This window comes from Aedes albopictus, chromosome 2 (genome assembly GCF_035046485.1).
Source record: "Aedes albopictus strain Foshan chromosome 2, AalbF5, whole genome shotgun sequence".
Taxonomy (NCBI): domain Eukaryota; kingdom Metazoa; phylum Arthropoda; class Insecta; order Diptera; family Culicidae; genus Aedes; species Aedes albopictus.
This window is the reverse complement of record NC_085137.1, coordinates 459503371-459529010: the sequence shown is the minus strand read 5'-3', so window position 1 is coordinate 459529010 and position 25640 is coordinate 459503371. Positions and strand designations below refer to the sequence as shown.

At 41.2% G+C, this 25640-nt stretch overlaps 1 protein-coding gene across 2 annotated transcripts; it reads left to right on the top strand.

The window, feature by feature from the left end:
* Positions 1–1210: 1210 nt before the first annotated feature.
* Positions 1211–24731, top strand: LOC109418941 (E3 ubiquitin-protein ligase Bre1). 2 transcript variants are annotated; one of them, XM_029877752.2, is made up of 6 exons: positions 1211–1367; positions 1594–2018; positions 7931–8479; positions 8595–9865; positions 9933–10124; positions 23839–24731. In XM_029877752.2, the coding sequence occupies exons 2-6, from the start codon at positions 1655–1657 to the stop codon at positions 24409–24411; spliced, it is 2949 nt and encodes a 982-aa protein (XP_029733612.1). In that variant the 5' UTR covers positions 1211–1367; positions 1594–1654; the 3' UTR covers positions 24412–24731. The 2 variants fall into 2 exon arrangements, with proteins under 2 accessions (XP_029733612.1, XP_029733611.1); XM_029877751.2 differs by having other exon boundaries at positions 8595–9868.
* Positions 24732–25640: the final 909 nt, after the last annotated feature.

The following is a 25640-nucleotide window of genomic DNA, read 5'->3' as shown; positions in this document are numbered from 1 at the left end:
GATTTCTCTGTTCGGTAATTTATTTTACGGTTTTTGAACCGTAAAATACAAAAACTACTGAGTTTTCAGCATTTTCGTACAACGTCACTGATGTTCAGTAATATTTTTTGACATTCTACTGAACACGGTTATAGTTTGTGCCGAGGGTTCAGCAAAGTTAAATATTTACTGAGTTTAGTCAAATGTCAGTAAAAAACTGTACCGACTTTTCAGCATCGATTCGTTTTTACTGAGCTTTCGTTAAAGTAAAATGTAAACATTAATCCGCGCGTGCTCCTAACTGTCAAAAATAGAAAAGATGCTTTGATCATCAGAGCTATCGCCATGATTTTACATTTTCAACATCGATTCATGTGCCCTTGCTGCTTGTATGGTAAGTACTCGGAAATCTTCTGCACCAGCAAACTGGAATGGCCTTATGTGCTGGACAATCCTTCAGCAGATTATATACATTTTGCCGCATCTCCAAATGGAACAATACTCGATCACCGACTGGATTCTCCCGCGCGTCGAGCTTTGCCCTGAGGTCGTTCCCGTTCTGCCGGAGTTGTTATGAACCATGCATTGCGTCGCGTCGTGGATTTTCAATCCTTCCAAAAGCGGTCGGCAGGGGCACATGAATTGGAAGCACCTATATATGGGCGGATTCAAAATACACCGAAAATGGGACAGACCGGGAGGGAACAAAATATTTTCCAAAACTGAAAAACTCAGTAAATCCAATTAATTTGAAATTTTAGATTACCGAAAAAGACAGTAACATGTATTGTACCTATTACTGACTAAATCAGTATTTGTTTGACAGGTCGAAATTTTATGAGTTACCGACTTTTCGGTACTCACAGCCGTTTACCGACTTAACTCTGCTGTTCAAAAACCCAGTAAAATTTTACCGACTTCGGTAATCAAATCTGAGTGTGCACAGCCGATGGATTTGATATAAGCGCCGCATGCAGATTTTCTGACCATCAGGACGCTCATAGTGGTGCGGTCATATTTTTTGCAACTTGATGGAAAAGAAGAAGACAAACGCGTTTCGCGGATTTATCTTGCAAGGCACAATACTTTTCGTCTCAATAATTTTGAGTTATTTCGTTTCCATTTAATTATTGCACCATTCCTTCACACCCTAACTTTACTATAATCACCCCTCGCACTGACACACAAGTTCCATTTGTTTCACACTGGGGTGTACCGCTACGCGAAATGATAGCAGTGCTGCCAGCGCACTTCGGAAGCTTTTTCATTCCAGTTTTGTGTATGTGTCGAGTCGGTCTGAAGGGGAGAGTGCCGCACAAATTTCCATAGAAAGTTATTAAAAATTGTTACAATTTCGTTCAAAACGTATTCTTTATGTTGCCGAAAAGGTAAGTATCATTTGTAGATAAACATTTCTTGAATTTGAGTGGGTTTTGTGGGTAAATTCAGCCAAAAACAATTTCACTTTTTCCTCTTCTTTTTGACATTAGCTGCGCTAATGTCCCTTGCCTCTCAATGGAGATTTCAATTTCAAGAGCTTTGAAAAATCGATAATCAAAATTTGGTTTCGTCTATTGGGCGGATTTCGGACGATTTTTCCCCTGAAAACCGCAGTATTTCGTTCTAGTTGATCATCTCGCAACCGATCCCCACTAGAAACCGTCGGTTTGGCAAGATGTCAAAACGGGCGGCAGACGACGCTGCCGGAAGTGGTGCCACTCCCGGCAGCGGGGGCGGAGCACCGCCTCCGATCAAGAAAGTCCACTTCGAGCCCCACCTGATCGGGCCGATCTCGACCCTGGAGGAGATGGACATCAAGGTGCTGCAGTTCCAGAACAAGAAGCTGGCCCAGCGCATCGAGCAGCGGGTCCGTTGCGAGGCGGAACTCCGGCAGCGGATCGAACAGCTGGAGAAGCGCCAGACGCAGGACGACGCCGTCCTGAACGTGGTCAACCGGTACTGGAACCAGCTGAACGAGGACATCCGGGTGCTGCTGCAGCGGTTCGACGCGGAGACGGCCGACGAGTCGGAGAATAAGAGTGAGTAACTTGATCATATTATGATAGATTGCAAACTTTATTCGGCTTAACTACCGTAATTCGACATCTAGTTATAAATGCCTGATTCCTTGGAAGATTCTGAAAAAAGTCACTAAATTTCAAAAATCTTCGAGGGGAGTTGATGACCGGATTGTAATTTGTTGTTTTATTGTAAATGATAACAGTTTAGTTGCTACTTTATATGAGGTCAAGGATTGTGGAAGGCATTTCTGGCAGGAATCCCTTATACATAGTTTCTTTGCCCAAGGAATTAGGAATTCGCTTTGGGAATTATTCCAGAAATTCTTTCTACGGTTTCGCACAAAATTCTATCTCTGATTCTTTTTTGAATTCCAGAAATTCTGGAATTTCTCCTTGGATTTATAGCGCTATTTCATCCAGTTCTTTTGCAGTTTGTCACAGAATTCTTTCCGCAATTTTCCCATGTTTTTTTCAATTTTGGTTCTTCCTAGAGGTTTGCGGATTTTTTCCTGGATTTCTTCAGGAGTTTTTTTTTCCAAGATTCTATTCAGAGATTCATCACTGAGTTCCTTCCGAGATTTTTCCGATAGTCCTTCCGGGATTTGTATCAGAGTTGCTCTCGGTATTTCTGCGGAAGTTTATGCAAGGGTACCTCCCTGGTTTTTTTACAGAGATTTTTCAATGTTTCTCGCTGAAGTCCTTCCGGATTTCTTCCAACATTTTTCAAAGGTCCCTACAGATTTTTATCCTTGTGGTTTTCTGGGAAGGCTTTTGTATAGTTTCTACCGGAATTTTCGCAAGATTTCTATTGGACTGTTAAGAGGTCGAAGCAATGATTGAATTTGTAACACACCTTTCTGCATATAAAGTAAGGTCCTGTGCTGGGTAGATTAATTCTGTATCTTCAAGTTGAACAATAAACACCTTTAATTTGTAATCAAAGTGAAATACAACAGTTGGTGACAAGCTGTGACGAGGATTCACAACGAATTCCTCGCTTTAGAGGAAGAACTGTACCAACAGTTCCTATGGTAGAACCAGCAGAGGGCGGAGCAAAGCTCTCGGTTGGTCCAGATGCTGGAACGCTTTCAAGAGAGCTGATTCATTCGGTTATCGAGCAACCCTCAATTCATCATTGAAGCTCTGGCATCCAACATCGAAGAATTTGTCTACGATCCTGAAAATGGTTTTGTTTTCGTCCGCTGGTACAGGGAATACGAAGACCTCTTCCCGAAGGACGGAGCAAATTTATATGAAGCTCGGTTGTTAAAGCTTAAGGGCTATGACGAATACGTCAATTTTGTCCTTCGAGATTTTTCATTCGGAGAAACGGTGAAGAAGTTGAAAGAGCTGTTCATTACCCGAATCTCTTTGTTCAGCCAACGGTACAAGTGTTTCCAAATTGCCAAGAACGTAGCGGACGACTTTCTGACGTATGCTGGAACGGTGAACCGGTACTGTGAAGACTTCGAGCTCAACAACATTACGGTGAACCAATTTAAATTAGTGTTCTTCATCTGCGGATTGCGATCATCAAAGGACGCTGACATACGGACAAATCTCTTGTCCAAGCTAGAGGCAAATATACTATATTAACTATTATATAGTATACCTACTAAAGGCAAACACAGAAGATGAATGCGCCCTGAAGTCACTCATTTCCAAGTGCCAACGCCTGCAGAACCTCTAGCACAATACGGCCATGGTGAAGCAGAGAAAATCGGCAAGCTTAATCTGTGCAGTCATGCTAAGCAAACCCCGACCGATTAATACCGGTTCCAGATCAGAAGGAAGGACTCGCACTGATGTTCGCTGTGACAAAATCCCATCGAATGCTGATAGGTCGCAAATTCTCTTTCCAGACAGATCACCAACAACTCTTGCGAATATTCGGACAAAAGAAGAGCATTCCACGTTGGGCTTTGACGCTCCTATGTTATGATTTTGAAATCAAGAACGTGTCCACAACTCCTCAATGTGAATACGCCGACGTTCTCTCTCGCCTCGTCGATAATTACAACGTCAAACCAGAGGAAGATTTCATCATCGCCTCCATTCAATTAGAAGACGACATCAAAATTCCGCTTCGAGAAGCTATCAGATCGCTATTCGTGACATTCAGGTCGATGCGTAACGGTTAAAGGTGTGTAGTTGTTGACGCTTATTCCCAGTGGCCAGAAATTCGGCCGAGTTCCTGAACAAGCTGTTTTCACTTCCGAATCTCACCGTATCACCCACAATCAATGGTTCCGGTGTAAAATGTCGGAAATAAACAAACAAACAAACAAACACAATCAATGGCAGGTGGAAAAGATTCGTTGATACTCCGAAGAGATCATTGCACAAAAAAAAACAACGAGAGGAAAAACATGTCGGTAACGCTCCAGACTTTCCTTAAAGTATACCTTACCTCTCCAAGTCATGGCAAAACTCCATCGCAGCTGATTGCTTGGTCGGAACATAAGGACAACTCTGGGTGTCCTGCATCACGGCCAACCAGAACCAGCAATTCGCAATCACGACCAAGAAGGGCGGTTCAATAGAACGTATGGAGTGGCTACACCAGACATAGAGGTGATAAGGTCTACAGCTGCAAGTGGCAGTAAATTACTGGAGTAGTTATTAAAATGATTGAAGCCATCGATCGAGTAAATCTTAACGTGTTACTAAACGACTCGCAGGGACGAACGAAGTTTATAAGGTCGCATTCAAATGAAGCTCCGTTCCAATGAAGCATCGGTCGCAACGGATTGAACATGTTTGATCAAGGTAAGTATACTTAGGCCGTTCGCAATGCTGTTTTTTAAAACTCGCCATACAAAATAAAACAGCATTGCGAACGGTCCTAGGGACGAATGACCTTCGGGTTAAAGTCCCTCGAACCCAACAAAAGAAGAAGATTGCGAACGGTCTTGCCTTGTGTTTGATCTTCAAACCAGACCACTGGCATCGCAAGTCCAAAGGATTCTTGAACTTGAACAAGAGCCGCGATTCCAATTCCATCAACGTTCATGTGGAACCAATGTCTGAAATTGATGAAGAACTATCGGCAGTTTCAAATCAACAAGGACGCACTGTGGACGGTTCCCGAAACTTCCGAGCTAATGACAGAGCATGGTCGTACCGAACAACCGGAACTACTGATAAAATCCAGCAATGATCCACCCACCGGTCGGAATTAATTCGCATCAGCAAGATCAAGCTGCCATTAAAGAATAATTCGGATGCCTTCCAGATTTGAATCACACCTGTTTTAGGAGATAAGAAGAATCTGTCAAGAAGTCGAAGCAATCATTGATTTTGTCTAGACAGTTCATCAGGATGACAATGATTTTATTGCCCTTTTCCGGCTATACCAGTCGGCTAGTATGTCTGAAATAAACGTAAAAACTTGAAGTATTTTAGGCAAAGTACGTTTAATTGGCAAATTGAGAGATAAATTTGTGAAAAAATTACCACTTGTTTTGGTGGGATTCGAACCCACGACTCCGTTATCGCTAGTCCGGCGCTTTAACCAACTAAGCTACAGAACAAGCTACAACTCTGCAGAATAGAAAGTCAAACTGGATTCGAAGCACCACCCTAAACCGGGTCCGTCTTTCACAACTTTATCTCTCTTTCGGCTCTTAGATGCCAATCTCCCGCACTCTCGCGGCCTACCAACAACAAGTGTGCGCGTATTGTTTTTAGAATGTTGATATTGAAGCTCGACTGACACATACTTCGTCACCAACCATATGATCGGTGCAAACTCAGTATGCGTTGAGCGCTCAACGCGGACGGACGCACGGCCGTCCAACTGCGCTAGAGAGAACGCAACTCATGTATGACAATGATTTTATTGCCCTTTTCCGGCTATACCAGTCGGCTAGTATGTCTGAAATAGACGTAAAAACTTGAAGTATTTTAGGCAAAGTACGTTTAATTGGCAAATTGAGAGATAAATTTGTGAAAAAATTACCACTTGTTTTGGTGGGATTCGAACCCACGACTCCGTTATCGCTAGTCCGGCGCTTTAACCAACTAAGCTACACAACAAGTTACAACTCTGCAGAATAGAAAGTCAAACTGGATTCGAAGCACCACCCTAAACCGGGTCCGTCTTTCACAACTTTATCTCTCTTTCGGCTCTTAGCCTGCAACTGCAAGTGGTAGTCGAAATACGCGTACCTGTCAAAGATTCGCAATAGAGGGCGGAACTAAAAGATATAGCACTGATTTCACTCAATCCCGGAAAAAATGTTGAGAGAAAGTCCAGGATAAATCCTGAAAAAATATGTCGAGAGAAACTCTAAAAGAATGCTCAGGGAAAAATTATGATTAGGAGGAATTGCGCATGCAATTTGGTGAAGATACTGAGAGCCATACAGGGAAAATCTCTAGATAAAATTACGAGAGGAACTGTAGTAGAAATCCCGGGAATAACTCCTGTAGAAATTCTGGGAGAAATCTCTGGAATTATAACTCCTCGGGAAATCCCAAGAGAAACACCGGTCTCAATCGCGGAAAATCATTTAAGATGAATCCCGAGAGAAACTCTAAGGTCAATTCGATGATAACAACAACTAAATATTTTGAGAGAAACTCCGTTCGGGTTCAGAAATGCGTTTTGGGTTACAGGGGTGGTGCGTTAACTTTGGATCCTGCAGACCACACCGGGAAAACCTCTGGAAAGAGTTCTGGAAAAATATTGTGGTTTTTCTACATATTTGTTCCAGGGAGCCTCCAGAAGTTTTTTCTGGGATTCCTTGGGAGTTCTTGATGAATTCCTTCCGGGAATTTACTAAGGATTTCTGTAGAAGTTCCGTCTGGGATTCTTTCGGGAGTTTCTAATGAGATTCCTTAAGAAATTCCGCCTAGGATTCCTTCATGAAGTACTCCCGAGATTCTTCGAGAGAATTTTTCTGGAATTTCTTAAGAAATACCTTCTGGGATTACTACAGAAATTAATAAATTAATTCCGAGATTCCTCCAGGAATTCCTTCTAGATTTACCCCATTCTCCACAAATTTATTTTAGGATTCCTCTGAGATTTTCTACTGTGATGGATGTCTCAGGAGCTCCATGTGAGATTGTTTTTGGAGTTCTTCGAGAAGTTACTTCTAATGATTCCTAAAAGGTTAGTCCAGGAGCTCGTTTCAGGATTCCTTCAGAGATTTCTTTCGGGATTCCTCAAAGAGTTCCGGGAATCCCTCAGCAATTCCATAATAGATTTTAACTTGAGTAAGGTATTCCTGGAAAATGTGCCTGAGAATTCAGGAAATTTCTTCAGAAATTCCTTTCAAAATTCCTACAGAAACTCCTTCCGGAATTCCGTCTGGGATTTGTTTCTAGGAATGCGGCTAAGGTCACCAAGCATTTAGTCGCATCGTGCTGAGGAGCGCGGGTTCGATTCCCGCCGCAGCTGTCAGGAAAAGTTTTCGGCTTTACCACTGGGCGTTGCATGCTAGTCCGTTGTCTAGTGTCGTGTTTCCTTTAAAAAGCAAATAGCTCACTAGAAGCATCAAACGTGTCCGTCTTTAAAAAGTATTTTTAGAAATTACTCTTGCATGACATTTCTCATGAAGTTCCTATAGGATTTCTTTGAGGAAATATTCCAACAAGTTCCTTCTGGTTTACCTCCAAAAGGAGTTCCCGAAGGAATCTCTGATGTAACCTTTTAGGAATCTCAGAAAAAATGAGGAATCGCAAAAGAAAATTCTACAGGATTCTTAAAAAAAACCTTGGAAAAATCTCATCAAGAACTCTCTAGGAATTCTATAAGATACTCCTAGGGAAGTCCTGGAAAAAAATGTGTAGAAACCGCAACCATGCATAACTACAAACCTGCTTCATCGATTGTGTCCTATAAGACTACCACTTAACGTTCATGTTCATGCCATAACTTACCAAATTCCACACGTAACAACGCGTTCATTGCTTCTTTTCAGACGAAAATGAGGTCACCACCTCATTCCTGATGCAGTTGTCCACCTGGGACAAGGAGGAGCTGGATGACAAGCTGGCCAACCGGGTGCAGGTGTCCAAACGGGCCGTGGCGAAAATCGTGCAGGTGTTCGATCGCCTCATGCAGCGCAATGAGAAGATTACTCGTGCAATGCATGGCGAATCGGAGGATCCCGAGGCAAACGTTCCGGACATGGACGAAACGCTGCGCCAGAGCTACACCGAGGTCATGGCGGAGAATCGCAACCTGCAGACGCAGAACACGCTGCTGCATGAGAAGTTTCACACGATTTCGCTCAAGATGAGCGAAATCCAGGACATGCTCAACGGCAAGGAAACGGAATCGGCTGAGCTGAAGAATCAAATCGACGACCTGCAGTACGAGCTGGAGAAGGTACGCTGCCGGAACGACAAACTGGAGAACCATCTGGCGGAGGCGATCGAGAAGCTGAAGGCGTACCACCAGTTGCATGGCGATATCTCCAGCAAGGACGAGAACAAACATTCGACGTCGACGTCTAGTTCAACCAAAGGTAAGGTGATAAACGAGATGTGTACCATTCTTATGGTTTAAATTTTTATGTGTGAATTGAGACGTATCGTTGATTAGTACTTATGAAACTACAAATTATTATTGAATTCCCACAGGTGGATCCATGACCAGCGTCGCGGCGCAGCATTTGGAAGATCTGCAGAAAGAGTTGGAAGAATACAAAGAGCTAGCGAACAATCGACTGCAGGAGCTGGACAAACTGCACGTACAGCATCGGGAAGCGCTGAAGGAAGTCGAAAAACTCAAGATGGACATCCGCCAGCTGCCCGAGTCGGTTATCGTCGAGACGACGGAGTACAAGTGCCTGCAGTCGCAGTTCTCCGTTCTGTACAATGAGTCGATGCAAATCAAGACGCTGTTGGACGAGAGCCGGAATCAGTTGCAGACGAGCAAGAATCAGCATTTGAGGCAGATCGAGATGATGGAAAGCGAGGAACTGATTGCACAGAAGCGTGTCCGTAGCGATATGATCCAAATGGAAGATGTCCTGTCGCAAATCCGCAAAGAGTACGAGATGCTAAGGATTGAGTTTGAGCAGAATATGGCGGCTAATGAGCAGACGGCGCCAATCAATCGGGAGATGCGTCATCTGATAACGTCGCTGCAGAACCATAACGGACAACTGAAGGGAGAAGTCCAACGGTACAAGAAGAAGTACAAGGAAGTTTCGGCCGACAACGTCAAGCTGCGAAAGGAACTCGAGGATACCACGGCGAAGTTGACGACTCTTCAGGAGCAACAGCAGGCAGAGGTGAAGAAAGAAAACGAGCAAGCGTCGGCTGCTTCAGGGATCAAGGAAGAACCTGGATCGTGTGACGGCCAAGGTTCGATAAAGGAGGAGGACCCAAATGATCCGACTTCTGGAGCGATCAAATCAGAATCCGGCGAAGAAGGGGATGGCTGCGATCCAAATGGTGTGAAAAAGGAAGAGATCGGTCCGGATGGAAAGCCGATCAAATCGGAAGCTCCCGGAACGCCCAAGGGAGACAGCAAGGAACGGGCCAAGAGCGCCGAGTCAGACTTGGTTCGTGACTTGAGGAATCAGCTGAAAAAAGCGCTGAACGATCAGAAGGAGATGAAACTGCTGCTGGATATGTACAAAGGAGTATCAAAAGAGCAGCGAGATAAAGTTCAACTGATGGCATCGGAGAAGAAAAAGTGCGCCGAAATCGAAGACTTGAAGAACCAACTGAAGAAGGTTCAGGAAAGCAAGCGGGAGGACAGGAAGAAGCTGGCCGACGAGGAAGCTCTCAGGAAGATCAAGCAACTGGAGGAGCAAAAGTATGAGTTGCAAAAGCAGGTTCAAAACCAAAAGCAACCCGACAGTGCGTGGAGTAGCGGTTACCGACCGTTCGTTGGATCGCATGTAGTATTATCGGCTGAAACCTTCGCTAAGGATATGATTATTACAGCATTGTTTTTTGCCTTTTTAGGAAGAAGAAGCGTTGCTTAACGAGATGGAAGTTACGGGACAAGCGTTCGAGGACATGCAGGAGCAAAACTCAAGATTAATTCAGCAACTGCGCGAAAAGGATGATGCCAACTTTAAGCTTATGTCTGATCGAATAAAAGCCAATCAGATGCATAAATTACTGCGCGAGGAAAAGCAAGTGCTGGAAGATCAGGTAAGATACAGGATGTAATGTAACAGGGTATCTACTACCTGAAAAACCGGGAATCCTCAAGGAATTTTATTCAACAGGGAAAACCTGGAGTAGGTAACTCGAATACTCAGGAAACATTGATAAAATCAATTTTAGCCCATAGTGTCACGGTGTGTATACATCATTTTTGTTGCTCTCGAGAAGTTTTTTTTATTACCTAGTGTTCTCGGTGTGCCGCTAACGCCCTGGGTAAGGAGAGGTCAACTAAGGCGCCGCCGCGGCCAGGCGATGGACATTGGACACGGGTCATCGCAGATCGTGGTTCGGTTAAACTACAGTTTGAAAAAGATCCGCAAACAGCAGTAATAGACAGTGGTGAAACCCCCGCTTGCAGATCAAGGGACAAAACGTCGTCGCAGAAATTCCTTCGGTGGAATACCATCATCAGCTGACCAGCTGCCACTAACCCAGCAGGGGAGTCCGTCTGGAGAGTTATAAGGGGGTTCGATCCTTGCTTTGCTTTGCTCTCTGACGACGGTGATTAAGATGTCAACAATGTCTGTGGTGATGATAGTGCTGCCACTACACAGTGGTCAAAAACGTGTGAAGGTGGCGGAAAATAGTCGGGTTCCGCTTCCACTAAAATAAGATGTCCGCCGATTTTTGTGTACGGCTCCAGTGTTCCCGCGCTCAACCGAATGATTGCTGCGACATCGATGACGAAAAGTGATTACCACCAAGCCATATCCAGATCAGTGCGAAATCGAAACCGCATTTTTCTGATATTTGCAGTATACTGGAAGCTTCGGACATCCAGTTCTACACACATGAAACTAGTGATGAAATTCCGGTGAGAATCGTTCTCTCTGGGCTGCCGGTGTTTCCCGTGGAAGAAGTGAAGCAGGAGCTTGCGTCGGTGAATGTTCATCCGAGCAGTGTCCGCCAGCTATCAAAATCGAAACACGTTGATTACGCGCTATATCTGCTGCAGTTTCCGCATGGTGCCGTCAAACTGCAGGACCTGCAGAAAATAGATGCGTTGTTCAACGTCATTGTTTGGTGGAGGCATTATTCCAAGAAGAAGTCCGACATCGTCCAGTGCTTTCGATGCCAACAGTTCGGTCACGGAATGAGGAATTGCCACCTGGAGGCGAAGTGTGTGAAATGCGGTAAACAATACCAGACATCGGAGTGCATCTTACCAGCAAGAGGCGACACTGCTGTCAACGAGGATCGTTCGCAAATCCGCTGTGCCAACTGCAGCCAAAACCATACTGCGTACTACAAAGGTTGCCCTGCTCGCCTCAAGCATCTGCAGGATTTGAAGGCCATAAAGGAGAACGAGACCGAACCTGAGGAACGAATAGGAGCTCAGTGAAAGTTTCAACAGTGCCTGTGATCGCCCACAGTCGGCCGGGTGGTGATTTGAGCCATCTGCTGGCCAGCATCACGAAGCCCAATCTTTCGTATTCCCAAGTTGTCCAGGGGAACCCTCAGCCTGGGTTGTCAAACAACCTGTTCACCGTTGACGAGTTCTTGTGCCTCGCACATGAGCTCTTCGCCAGCCTCTCGAACTGCCAATCGAAGGCAATGCAATTCCTCGCTCTTACCGAGCTTATCATCAAGTACGTCTACAATGGCCAATCTTAGCTCACTCAAGGTGCTGAATTGCAATTGCTGTTCCATCCGAAACATGGCTAAGGAATTTTTCCACTTTTTTGGGAACCACGAAATCGACATCGCTGTGATCACGAAAACCTGGCTCCATCTCAACAACTCAATGTACCATGAAAACTATACTATTGTAAGGGCGGATCGAGACTCGCCGGATGCCGTGGGGGAAGAGTAGTGATTCTGATGAGGAACGGAATATCTTACTCCAAGCGGGAAACCTCGACGCGGACCATCGAAACTGTCGGCATTACTGTGGTAGCAGATTCAACACCAGTTAGCATCATCGCTGCCTACTATCCCGGCTCGAACCACAGGGTAATAACGCTCTGCCAGTTTAGATGGGATATTCGCCAACTGTGCTGCGTTGACGAACCGTTCTTTTTGGTGGGCGATATGAACGCGCGGCACAGAATGTGGTACTGCAGCAAATCCAGGTTAGGTAGGTTCGATGCTGAAGAACCTGGATAATCGCAATAAATTCTAGAAGCTATCGCGCAGCCGTGTTCCGACACGGTCAAGTACAGCCCCCCTCTGAACGTCAACGGTAATCTCACACAAACGGAAGCGTTCGCTGCAACGTTTGCTGCTGCTCATAACAACGAAGAGCCAGATGATCCGGAAACTTCGGCGGCGGTGGATATTGCATTCGACCAAATTCGCGGTGCAAGCCCTCGCATTCGTAACGCTGCCCTGATAAACCGAAAGGAATCGGAACACCTGCCTCGAGCACCTACCAAGAAAATGATTGGTCGTGCTGACAAAGTTATCAGCACGCGTGCCTGTCCTTGTGGTACTTCCCTACCGGTTGGAAATACGCCAACGTGACGAAGGTAAACAAGGATATCACTAATCTAGGTAATTACCGACCGATAAGTCTGCTGAGCAGCTTAAGCCAAGTTTTCGAAAGGGTAATCCTCGCACGATTGACCCTTATGTGGGAGACAGGGTACCCGGGTACCCAGCACCCATTTAAAAAGCACGATGTAGAAAAAAGCAAAACTTTTGTCGGACACATAACGGTTAAAACGTCACCTGGAAACGGAAGAAGTCATTCCAGCGGAGCAGTTCGGTTTCAGAACAGAACACTCAACGGTGCACCAACTCGCTCACATCAAGCAAAAGGTAAAACACAGATTTAGAACAGGCAAATCAACCGGCATGATTCTTCTCGATGGGGTCTCCAGTTAGCCTATGGTTAAGGCTTTGGATCGTTAATCCGGAGACGGCGGGTTCGATTCCCGTTCCGGTCGGGAAAATTTTCTCGACCCCTTGGTATAGTGTATCATTGTAGGGTAGGTAATCAAAAGTTGAACCAAATTGCGGCTTTCCGAAGTAGCACAAATTTTGAGTGATTTTTTCTCCCACATGGAAATAATTTACTACTGCAAAATCGTATGTACCGTGGAGGGCCCATATTCTGCGCACCTAAGACTTTTTACATTTCAATCAGCTGTAATAAATTCCAAATCGAACCGATTTGCCTGAATTTTTGACCACGCATAGTTATGAGCTTTGTAAATCAGAGAAAAATATAATTCATATACTAAACACTCAATTTATATGTATAAAATCATGAAAATTCTAAAGTATGTCTTTGTTCCTAATTCTGCGCACCCTTTCTTGAAATGTTCCTTATTCTGCGCACATAGGAAAAACTCTAGAAAGATAACATATTATAATGAGAACATGATTCATAGATGAAATACAATTGAATTCTGCGTGTTCAACTTTTATACAACAGTACGACCATATTGGAACTTTGCATGTCCCCAACATTGATACTACTACTTTTATTACTAAGCAAAGGGAATTTCAATCATGATACACAGAAGGATTTTGTAGGATTATCGAATACTACTATGTAAAGCTTTTTAGTTATCCGCATATGTACATAGTAAAATTTACTTTCATTTCTAAAGGCAATATAAAATTTTTCGCCATGACAAGGTGGCACAATCTTTGTTTGCAAACTGAGACTTCTTTCTTTTCCAACTCCAAGGTATCCTCTGTTTAAGAAAATTCCATGTCGCATTTGACGAATGCTTGCGTAAATACATAAAATTTATCCCGAGGTTGATAGCAAATGTGTAAAACAACTGGTTACTCCGGTCGAACTACCAGATCAAAAATGCAAGAATCGTAAATTAGCCTTTAAAATTTATAAACTAACTTGATGAAACGTAATTACATTCACCGGATTGCTAGAAACATAAAATATCCTAGTTATAGCTATGGTGGCATTTATATGATGTTTGTTTATTAATTATATGCTCAAAACTTAGTGTTGAAATGTCTGCGCAGAATTAGGACCACCATTCAATACCGGTTCCTAATTCTGCGCACCTAAGAAGAACAAGAAGATTAAGAAAACAAGAAGAAAACTCAATTGTATTTTGCCGATTCTGATTCCTCGAAGACAGCAGCACAGGATGCACATGGAAAAGCAGACATTCTCTTTATTATTTATGTCGCAAAATGCTTCAGCTCATGAGGCAACTTTTTAGCAGCTTCGCTAACGGACTCAGATTTCAGGCAATTTCCAGTACTTGCAATACCATTTTATCTTTTTACAAAATAATGGTCGTGATTTTGAAAAATTTTTCTTCACAAACTTTTTCATAACTATTGAAACAATATTCAAAAAATATATTTGAAGCTAATATTGAACTAGCGTCCATGATTTTGTGGTACATTCGAGGAAGTGCGCCGAATTAGGGACTGCGCAGAATTAGGGCCGGTCACGGTACATGAAAGTCACGAGTATAAGCTTTCTGTTAAGTGGTAAAAAATTGTATTGGCACCGAATTTCATTGAAAAATTCGATTATTCGCCAACAATGATTTTAATCTTAATTTGAACCATCTTAATCATAATTTGAACCAATTTTAATCTTAATTTGAACTACTGGCGGCAGCAGCTCGAGCATCTCCCACAACAGCCAATTTCGTGCTGAACAATAGAAAAATACATGGATCTGCTAATTCCCATCACTATTTTTCATTAGGCAGTGGAATTTCAACTAGGAATGTTCTAAACTCTTCAGAAACTTGGAAACTAAATTTGGGATTTTTCATCCCCCAAGAGTAAACAAAACAACCACTAGCGCAGTCTGCAGGCCAACACTGGAAGCTCGCCCCCGTTTACTAGTTCAAATTTAGATTACAAATGGTTCAACTTAAGATAAAATTCTTTAAGTGAAAATTTGATAATTTTATGACAAATAATGCGGAATATTATTCGGTTGTTCGATTCTACGATAAATAAGCTTTCATTTGACGTATTCACATATTGCGTGTGATACAATGCATGAGCTGTACGAGTGCACCGAAAATGTGCTTTCTCTGGGGGAAAATCGGTGAAATCACAGTGATTTTTCAATTACCTGTTTTCCATGACAAAAACGCTTTTTTCAATGCCTTTCAAGTCCATGTTATCAGGTTATATTACGGAAAGCTGTTCAACATCTTTTTCGGGACAATATTTGCCTAAAAAGTACGTCGTTTTAATGAATTTCGAAATGGTTCAAATTAAGATTACAATTTGACTAGTTCAAAGTTTGATTTCTTACCCTACTTGCCTCACAATATACAAATTCATGTAATGGCAGGCGAAGAAAGCACTTCAATTAATAACTGTGGAAGTGCCCAAAGAACACTAAGTTGAAGTGAGGCAGGCCAAGTCCCATTGGGGACGTCGAGCCATAAAGAAGAAGAAGAAGTCATGGGTTTCTTTCAGAATTTATCCTGAGACCACAAGACTTATAATTCAGACGTTGTCGTGGAATTCATCCTAGAGTTTCTCTCGGGATTTCTCTTGAAGATTATACGCGATTGTTTACGGTGTTCCTCTTGGGACTTTTCCGAGAGATCTTTCGATATTTCACTTACACTGAAAAAATAAATCACATATCTAATGGAAAATTTCCATTAGTTTGGCTATATAACTGTTATTGGATTTTCCGATGAAAATTTCTTCGAAAATGTCACATGAAATCAATACGGCATATGGAAAACATAAGGAAATCACATAGTTTATATTGGAAAATCACATAACTTTGCAAAATCTATGTGATATTCCTATATAATTCAATGGGCGTGCATATGAAAACAGTCCATGTGAAAATCAGATAGAAACAATGTGAAAACTTTTTTCAGTGTAAAGTTTCTACACTGCCGTAATTCTGCAGAGTGACGTAAGCGACATTGATAGTTTTGGCCCATTATTTGGTTATTATGCATAAATCTCTTGGTCATCCTCTAAGTTTCTTTCCATAAATGATACACTGAAAAAAGTTTTCACATTGTTTTCATCTGATTTTCACATGGACTGTTTTCATACGCGTGTCCATTGAATTTTATAGGAATATCACATAGATTTTGCGAAGTTATGTGATTTTCCAATAGAAACTATGTGATTTCCTAATGTTTTCCATAGACCGTATTGATTTCATGTGATATTTCCGAAGAAATTTTCATCGGAAAATCCAATAACAGTTATATAGCCAAACTAATGGAAATTTTCCATTGGATATGTGATTTATTTTTTCAGTGTAGATTACGACTAGATCTCTTATTCTAATACAGCAGGTATACCACAGCGTTATTTTTACACCAGATATTATATAATGTACCAAAAAATGTCGAAATTACGTCACTTTGCAGAATTACAGCAGTACAGGAACTATTCCTGTAGAGCTGCAGATCCACCCAGGATTCTTTAATGCGAAACTGGAAGCATTTCCTCACTTTTTGGTTTTTGATTTTTTTATTAAATGACGAAGCAATATTTTCAAAATCGGTTTTCGTGCACATGTAGAGTATGGATCAAGGTATCTTCTGATTTTTTTTTGTAGTGGAAAATGTTTTTCGTTTTTGCAGAAAAGCTTGCAGAAGCTTCACCTGACATTTCTCCAGGCTTGACTATCCTTCTTAAAATCGAAAGAGTTTTGCAACATGCTCTAGAGCGGTGTTTTGCTTCTGCCTCTTTGCGAGGAAGCGAACGAACTCTAAACAAAAAGGCAATAAAAATTGAGCGAGGAAGAGGGTAACGAAAAAAGAAGATGATGACGGGTAGAGGAGTGAGTTTTTTTGCCTTGAGTCTTTCATTGTATAGCAGTGCACGGAGAAATCAAACTACCTAATTTTTGGGTCGATTTTACTCAAAGCTGAGTATATCGAATAAACTAGTTACCCAAAATTAGGTTGTTTTCCCTCTTTCCCTCACCGATGTTGTCAAAAACAAACAGAGATGCATCTACCCAACGGGGGTCCTTGAGCCCAATAAGCCAATTTTGGGTAAATGCAGGTTTTTTTTTTATTCCTGTTCGGGTTTGTCACTGCGACCAGTTTTTAGATCTATTGTGACATTACCCGTATCCTTAGTGTAGTGCATGTCGCATTACTCAATTGCCATTGAGGGGCAATAAAGTATCGATTTTGATACAGTTTTTGTTTTGTTTTCTTAGAAAACAAAACAAGAGTACTGATATTGGCCATGCATCGGAAACCTAGCATCACCCTTGTTTCACTGCTAAATTCTCCCCAGTAGGAAGTTTAGGACCCGGGTTTTAACATTAGCAGCAATATCATTTCAACAATGGGTGGGACATGTGCTCAGTAATAAGGATTCTAGTATGTTCCATGCGTACTAGCACTTTCCAGTCTTCGAAGAGTTAGTACATACATGGATCCCTAACCCAATTTGATTTCCTTTGCATTAAGTTCAGCCTCAGATGGTGAGGTTTTTAACTATATGCAAAGTAAAGTTGGTAAACTCAGTTTTATTCAAAAACTGGAAGTCACCAAAACACCAGCAGTAAGGACTAAATACTATAATTCCTTGAATTAAGAGAACACATATTCCAAAATTGAAAAATAGGACGACACTAGATTTCGGTTTGGTAGATCTATCACCGCAACGCAACCCTAAATGGCGATCTACCCACGCTACGGGCTCCGTTAAAGATCGAGCATCTTTCAAACCCCCTCAACCATTCATCCCTCAGCACGGGTCGCCTGACACCTTGGATTGGGGTTACCTGTGGTCCGTAGTGCTATTCTAAGCCGGCAGCTACACGGGCAAAATGCAGGTTTACTCAAATTTGGGTTGAATGAGGGGGGGGGGGGGGTCTTGGGTTGAATTTACCTACTCTTAAGTAAATGTTTTTGCTGGAGGTGAAGGCAATTTACCTAGTGTGAGTTTAATCGATTTACTCAAATTTGGCTTATTGGGCGGAACTATGGGATTGCGTCAAAAGAACTCAATTTTGGGTTGTTTGGCGGTTCCGTGTGGAACCCGCGAGTGCTTTTTGAGTGTGAGTAAACGTGACAAACACAACAGGCAAATATGAGTGTAGGACAAACTCCTCCCTGTGCGACAAACTCGCACTCGGTGCTGTTGAGGATTTGCGTTGTGATTTCTGAGTTATTTTCACTGCTCAGAAAATCGCCGAAATTGCTTCCTCATTTGCTCAGACAGAAAGTTTCTGACAAGTCTGGATTTTTCTTGGAGTTTCTCCCAGGACTTCTCTCAAAAGATTCCTTCCGGTATTCTGCCGTGAATCGCATAACTGTCCCATTTGCATAGGAAATCCAGCAAAGATGGGACTGATATGCGATTCACGGCAGATTGGTCCTAGGATGTTTCTCAAAGTTTTTTTCTTATTTTACCCTCAACTTTCTCCTAAGCTTATATTTTACGGCGTAGGGGTTGTGTGCTAGTAGTGGACCCTGCGCCTATAGTGGACCCCCTACAGAAAAACCCAAATATGAATGCCCAAATCAACTGATTCGAGGCAACTTCCACCGGGGGAACATCAATTACATTGTTCCACAGCAGTTCCTGACAAACAAATTGCCAAGTGGTCACAAAAATCGATTATTTTAACTATTTAATGAATGTAAACACTCAAAAGGGTCCACTATAGGGCACATTTAGGAGGGTCCACTACACTCTGAAAAATTTTCACGTCCGATTTACGTGAAAAGATAGGTAGTTTTCGTCCACCATATTTTTCACGTAGCCTTCGCCGGAATTTCAGGTAGCTGGACTCATTTGAGATTGGGTAATCGACGTGATGATTCAGGTAAATTTGACATGAATTTTATGCATCGTTTACGTGAAATGTGGGTGAGAGCTACTGGAATCTTAGGTAAATTTTACGTGAAATCATGATTAGTTCTACACGAACCTCACGTAATTTATTCATGTTTTGAATGAAAATAAAGCAGCTGCACCAACCTGCAACATATTTGAAGAGGCAAGAGATTTTAAATCCTTCCAAAATGCAGTTAAAAAGCCGAGGAAAAAGCATTAAAAGCAAAAGTCTCCCGGTTAATAAATATGTCGTTTCATTTTGTAGGGATTTAAAAACTCTTGCCTCCTCAAATACGCTACAAGCTGGTACCAATATGTAACAAGGAAAAATCTTAAGAGCCAGTTCGCGAGAGCCGCAACCCCTTCTTGTATCGATGTGCTCCGATTGAGCTGAAATTTTCAGGGTATGGTTTTCCATATAAAAGATGATATCTGGCCGATTTTCAGATTTTTCCGTTAGGGGGAAGTGGGGTAAAATAGCCCTCAAAGATTTCATGTCTAAAAATAGGTAAAATCACTAAAATCGCAATAACTTCCGCAAAAGTTAACGGATTCAGCTGAAATTTTGCATGGACACTCTACTCCTATGGCACTTCCATTTGAGCCAAGCGTTGGATATTCTTTGATATTTAATTTGAAGAAATAGGTTATTTTCATAATTTTTTTAACGATTTTCAGGGTGCCTGTTTTCGTACCAACAGAACTAGGATGAAAAACTGAGTACTACGTTTTGAAGGATTACCCAAGAGCTTTAATTTGATATGTGACCCAGAGGCGCCAACTTAAAAACTTTCGAAAAAAAATTTTTTTTCTCGGGGTATGCATTTTACCCCATATTTTCAGTGTCTAAAGAAGTGTTGTAGCAAATTATGACAACGTTATTTAACTTTCAAGGGTTTTTCTTCAATATTAATTCAACAGAAAAATGATGACTAAGAAATGCAATTATTAGATTTTTTCACTTGGGGAAAGTAGGGTAAAACGGACTAACTCATCCTCCTTTAGAAATAACGTTGCTACGATGTTCTCTGATCGGACTCGAATTTTCAGAGTTCTTTATTCTACTCAAGAATAGATGCTTTATCACATATCAGTTTTTTATTCTTGAGAGGATAACAGGGTAAAACAATTCTCAGAAAAAAAAATGTTGAAAATAATCAAAATTTCAAAACCTATAAATGCTTTGGTAAAACTTGGCGAAATTTCATGAAATTAGAAAAAAAAATCTTATTTTTTATTGCTTATTCAAATGAGCAAGTCTGACAACATTTTGACGTCGAGAAATGTCACAGATTAGCACGTTGCGTATGATTTACCGGATTCTTTCTAGATTTTTTTTTGACATGCATCTCCGGTTCAATGCTCTCTTTTTTCTCGTGAAAGTTGTTGCAGTGCACAATGGTCCACGAAAAAGATTTAAGAGGAAAGATGCATTTAGCGCCTTCAAATGATTTTTTGGACAAATATGGTCTACTACAAAGTTGTTCCCAAAAATTGGGAACCAAACTTTTTTATTTGCTAGAATAACTGTATACATTCTTCGGGAAAGTTGTAGATCTATCAATTTTGAGCAAGTTTCCTGAAGACTTTTTTTTATGTAGCTTTGAAATTGACCGATCTAGAGATATTTTTCTGAATAAGCTTAGGGTGGTTCAAGAAATCAGGCGATAACTTTTTCAGTTTTGATTTTTCATCAAAGTCGCCCAAGAAACACTTGTAGAGCATTTGAAGACGCGTCGTTTCATGCGCTGAAATGGTCTTTATCTCTTTTGGTTCAATAGATACAGGTGTTCTTCCTAAAAAATCATATATTTTTTTTGAAAAGGTTATATGATCGATTGGTGTGTGAAAAATACTTGAAAAGTGCCTATTTTTTCTAGAAAATCATCAATATATTTTGAACGGAATGACGAAGCAACATTCCCAGCGCGTGCGTTATTTTTGTGTTCTAAAAATGGTTCTTAGACAACTTTGACGTGAAATTTGAAACAAAAAAGATAAAGATAAAGGGGGACGCTAGAACAAATAGTTTTATCGCTTTATCTTTTTTGTTTAAAATTTCTCGTCTAAGTCGCGTATGAACCACTTTTACAGCTTCCAAAAAAGCGCATTTTCGTTCGCTGAGAATGTTGCTACGTCATTCCGTTCAAAAGTTATTGATGATTATCTAGAAAAAATAGGTACTTTTCAAGTATTTTTCACTTGAGTTACAAAAAAAACCTTCTAATTTTTTGATGTGTTTTATAACAACGTTTTTTATTTTGAATGCGGGCAAAAGATAATTTTTATGATTGCCCCAACCCGTCATAACACCTTTTCAAAAAACTATACTGTACAAGTGTTTCTTGGGTGACTTTGATGAAAAATCGAAACGGAACAGTTAACGCCAGAAAGCTGATTTTTCTTGAACCACCCTAAGCTTATTCATAAAAATGTCTGTAGATCGGTAAATTTTAAAGCTACATAAAAAGTGTCTTCAAGAAATTTGCTCAAAGTTGATAGATCTACAACTTTCCCGAAGAATATATACAGTTATTCTAGCAATTAAAAAAGTTTGGTTCCAAATTTATTTAAAAATATGGACCACCCTAATTTTTATGTACATTGTAAAGAAGGCCTGATTTTTGGGAACAACTTTGTAGAAGGCCATATTTTTCCAAAAAATCATTTGAAGGCGCTAAATGCATCTTTCCTCGTAAATCTTTTTCGTGGACCATTGTGCACTGCTGCAACTTTCACGAGAAAAAAAGAGAGAAAATTGAAGCGGAGATGCATGTCGAAAGAAAAATCGAGAAAGAATCCGGTAAATCACACACGTGCTAATCTTTTACATTTCTCGACGTCAAAATGTTGTCAGACTTGCTCATTTGAATATGCAATAAAAATAAGATTTTTTTTTTTAATTTCATGAAATTTCGCCAAGTTTTACCAAAGCATTTGTAGGTTTTGAAATTTTGATTATTTTCAACATTTTTTTTCTGAGAATTGTTTTACCCCGTTATCCTCTCAAGAATAAAAAACTGATATGTGATGAAGCATCTATTCTTGAGTAGAATAAAGAACTCTGAAAATTCGAGTCCGATCAGAGAACATCATAGCAACGATATTTCGAAAGGAGGATGAGTTAGTCCGTTTTACCCTACTTTCCCCAAATGAAAAAATCTAATAATTGCATTTCTTAGTCATCATTTTTCTGTTGAATTAATATTGAAGAAAAACCCTTGAAAGTTAAATAACGTTGTCATAATTTGCTACAACACTTCTTTAGACACTGAAAATATGGGGTAAAATGCATACCCCGAGAAAAAAAATTTTTTTTCGAAAGTTTTTAAGTTGGCGCCTCTGGGTCACATATCAAATTAAAGCTCTTGGGTAATCCTTCAAAACGTAGTATTCAGTTTTTCATCCTAGTTCTGTTGGTACGAAAACAGGCGCCCTGAAAATCGTCAAAAAAATTATGAAAATAACCTATTTCTTCAAATTAAATATCAAAGAATATCCAACGCTTGGCTCAAATGGAAGTGCCATAGGAGTAGAGTGTCCATGCAAAATTTCAGCTGAATCCATTAACGTTTGCGGAAGTTATTGCGATTTTAGTGATTTTACCTATTTTTAGACATGAAATTTTTGAGGGCTATTTTACCCCACTTCCCCCTAACGGAAAAATCTGAAAATCGGCCAGATATAATCTTTTATATGGAAAACCATACCCTGAAAATTTCAGCTCAATCGGAGCACATCGATTCCACTCCCTTTGGAAAGGGGGTCGCGGTTCTCGCGAACTGGCTCTTAATTAGTTTTTTTTTATTTTGGTGTAATTAATAAATGTACACCTACATACAAAGTAATACATCTACATTAGTTTCCAATCGTCTGTGATTAGATAACAGAAAACTAATCTCAGGGTTCTAACGCAGAATTTTCGAAGTCCAGCCGTTTCAAACACTCGTTGAACTGGACCTCCGATACCGTCAGACACCTATTCCAGCTCCTGAAATGATTGAAAATATAAAAATACACAACTGCTTATAATAAATAACTATTAAATTACCTCAATACTTGCACCAACTTGCACAGAAACTCAGCATGCAGTTCTTACGCCAACCTACTTCTCGACGCCATATTGAACTGTTTTTCACACCTGAAAATTCACGTAACTTTCGTTTCGCGGAAACTTCCAAGTCGGAAGTACACCAACACAAACGCATTGAAACGATTTACGTGAAATTAAGGTGGATTTAACCAAACAGGGCGGTGCACACGACGTGGTTTTCGAGTGACAGTTACTGACATCACGTAACTTTTGAGATTTTGAGAATAAGGATGAGCTACGTGATATTTCACGTAAATCGGACGTGAAAATTCTTTAGAGTGTATAGGCTCCATCGGCAGCATGACAGATAACATGGAAATCAAATGGGGGGGTCCACTATAGGCGCCGAGATATGTGTAAACAATCCTATAGTGGACCCCGGTGGGGTCCATTATAGGCAACATCGATGCACATTTTCAAATGCGCATTTCACTGGAATAATTTATTATTGTTGTATGTTTGATGATCTTAACATAAAGAAGGGACATGAAACTTGTCATAAAATTCCACTTTGGAACAATCCACTGACGTAACATAGCTAAAAACCCGCAGAAGTAAATGTCGATGACTTAGGGGGTCCACTACTAGTACCCAAACCCTACCTCTTGGAATTCCTGTATGGCTATTGCTAATATTTCTCATGAAATTCTTCCAGGCTTTTCTTAGTAATCAATCGGTTTTTTTCAGGGATCGTCCTGAGATTATTTTATTCACACCTTATCTCGGGAATGGGAATGTACCCAAAACTCTTCTCAGAATCACCACCGAAAATTATCCCTAGATTCTGGGTGCTTTCAACGCCATTACGGCATGCTACTAGTCATTCCAAAAGATTAGAATTCTTATACCTATCTTCGTCTCACATTCCACCAGGTCACGACTCGCGACACCCAGATCGAAGCAATGCATGTAGTACTGCGTAAGCTGGAGGAAAAGGAACGAATCCTGCAGAACACGGTGACCACGATCGAGAAGGAACTGGTCGCCCGTCAACAGGCGATGGAAATGCACAAACGGAAAGCAATCGAGTCCGCCCAGTCGGCTGCCGATCTGAAGCTGCATCTCGAAAAGTACCACGCCCAAATGAAGGAAGCCCAGCAGGTGGTGGCCGAAAAGACGAGCTCTCTGGAAGCGGAAGCGTACAAAACCAAACGGCTCCAGGAGGAACTGGCCCAGTTCAAGCGCAAGGCGGAACGCATGAAGAAGATCGAAATGTCCGGCACCACGATCGACGAGGTCATGCTGGAGGAAATTCGCGAGTACAAGGAAACGCTCACCTGCCCGTCCTGCAAGGTCAAACGGAAGGATGCCGTACTGTCCAAGTGTTTCCACGTGTTCTGTTACGACTGTTTGCGAACCCGGTACGAAACGCGACAGCGCAAGTGCCCCAAGTGCAATTGTGCGTTCGGCGCCAACGACTACCACCGGTTGTACTTGTCGACGTAAGGAGGTTAGTCTCTGTCCTTTATCTTCTTCCAATGCCAACTCTTTATTTATAGACAGACTTTTTTTGTTTAAGATTTTTTGTTTCTGTATATGATGATGCTGTTTCGCCCCCTCAGTTTGTCGGGGTGCATTTCTTAGGTGTCTTGAACGAAAAAAGGCGATGCATAGCTGGTAGCTTTATGCATTCTTTGAGATACGAAATTGTGAATTTTCTCAAAACCCAATAAAATTGTGTTACGATTGTGTTCTCTGTCATCCTGCGGACGATGATGTTAAAAATACATTGATCTTTGTCTCACTTTTTACGAGATACCATCCCACTCAGTGCAGCGTTTTCAGTTCATACTTCAGAAATCCCTTTCGTTCAGTGGATCATAAACGGTGATAACGTGTGACTTACTACATGCGTATACTCCGTTTCACAGTGGGAGAAAGTGTACCAAACCGGCAACTACTTCATTCGACACATACACATTATCTAAGTCCAGAGCTGATACAGTTGTTGCGGTTTTCGTATACATATTAGGTTGATACGTTACACGCAACATTATCGTATTTTGCTTGAAATTTGATTAAGCGGAGATTAATGTTAATTATATGTCGCGAAATTGTTCCCTAGTCGCGGATTTTACCGTCAAGGCGCCATTCACCGTGGGGGCTCAATTCACCGTGTGCCTTCGAATATTTTTTCATTATTTCCATATTATGATTGAATGATATGACAATTTCTCTTCAATTTCACCAATACAATGTTGTATTGGTGAAATTAAAAGGAAATTGTCATATCATTCAATCATAATATAGAAATAATGAAAAAATATTCGAAGGCACACGGTGAATGGAGCCCCCACGGTGAATGGCGCCTTGACGGTATTTGAAAAATCGTGATTTGCGAAATGTAACAGCCCTGAAACAATATGACTTTTTGATGGAAAAGCGCAGTAAGTAGAAAAAATCGTTGTTATTGAGTAAACTCAACTGCGTATCAAAAGTGATGATCAAACTAAAACTCCCCCTTGTGGGCATCCGCATACACTCCTTCCGCAATCAACAGAAATAAATAACTTTGATGCCGTTTTGGGTTACTTTTTCTCCCACTGTGCCTAATGTTCCTGTAGCTGTGACCGGTATTAAGCTTTTATGTCCGTTCTCTAAGTGATAGTTCTTATTATTCAATTTAGTGTAATATAGGAATTCTATTAAAATTAAGCTTTTCCCAATTGCAAAAT

Excerpts from the sequence above, each read along its gene's own strand:
- LOC109418941 (XM_029877751.2), top strand. The coding sequence starts at position 1,655 with ATGTCAAAACGGGCGGCAGACGACGCTGCCGGAAGTGGTGCCACTCCC. Across the intron at positions 2,019-7,930 it reads CGACGAGTCGGAGAATAAGA|ACGAAAATGAGGTCACCACC; the intron begins GTGAGTAACTTG and ends GCTTCTTTTCAG. Across the intron at positions 10,125-23,838 it reads AGCAAGTGCTGGAAGATCAG|GTCACGACTCGCGACACCCA; the intron begins GTAAGATACAGG and ends ACATTCCACCAG.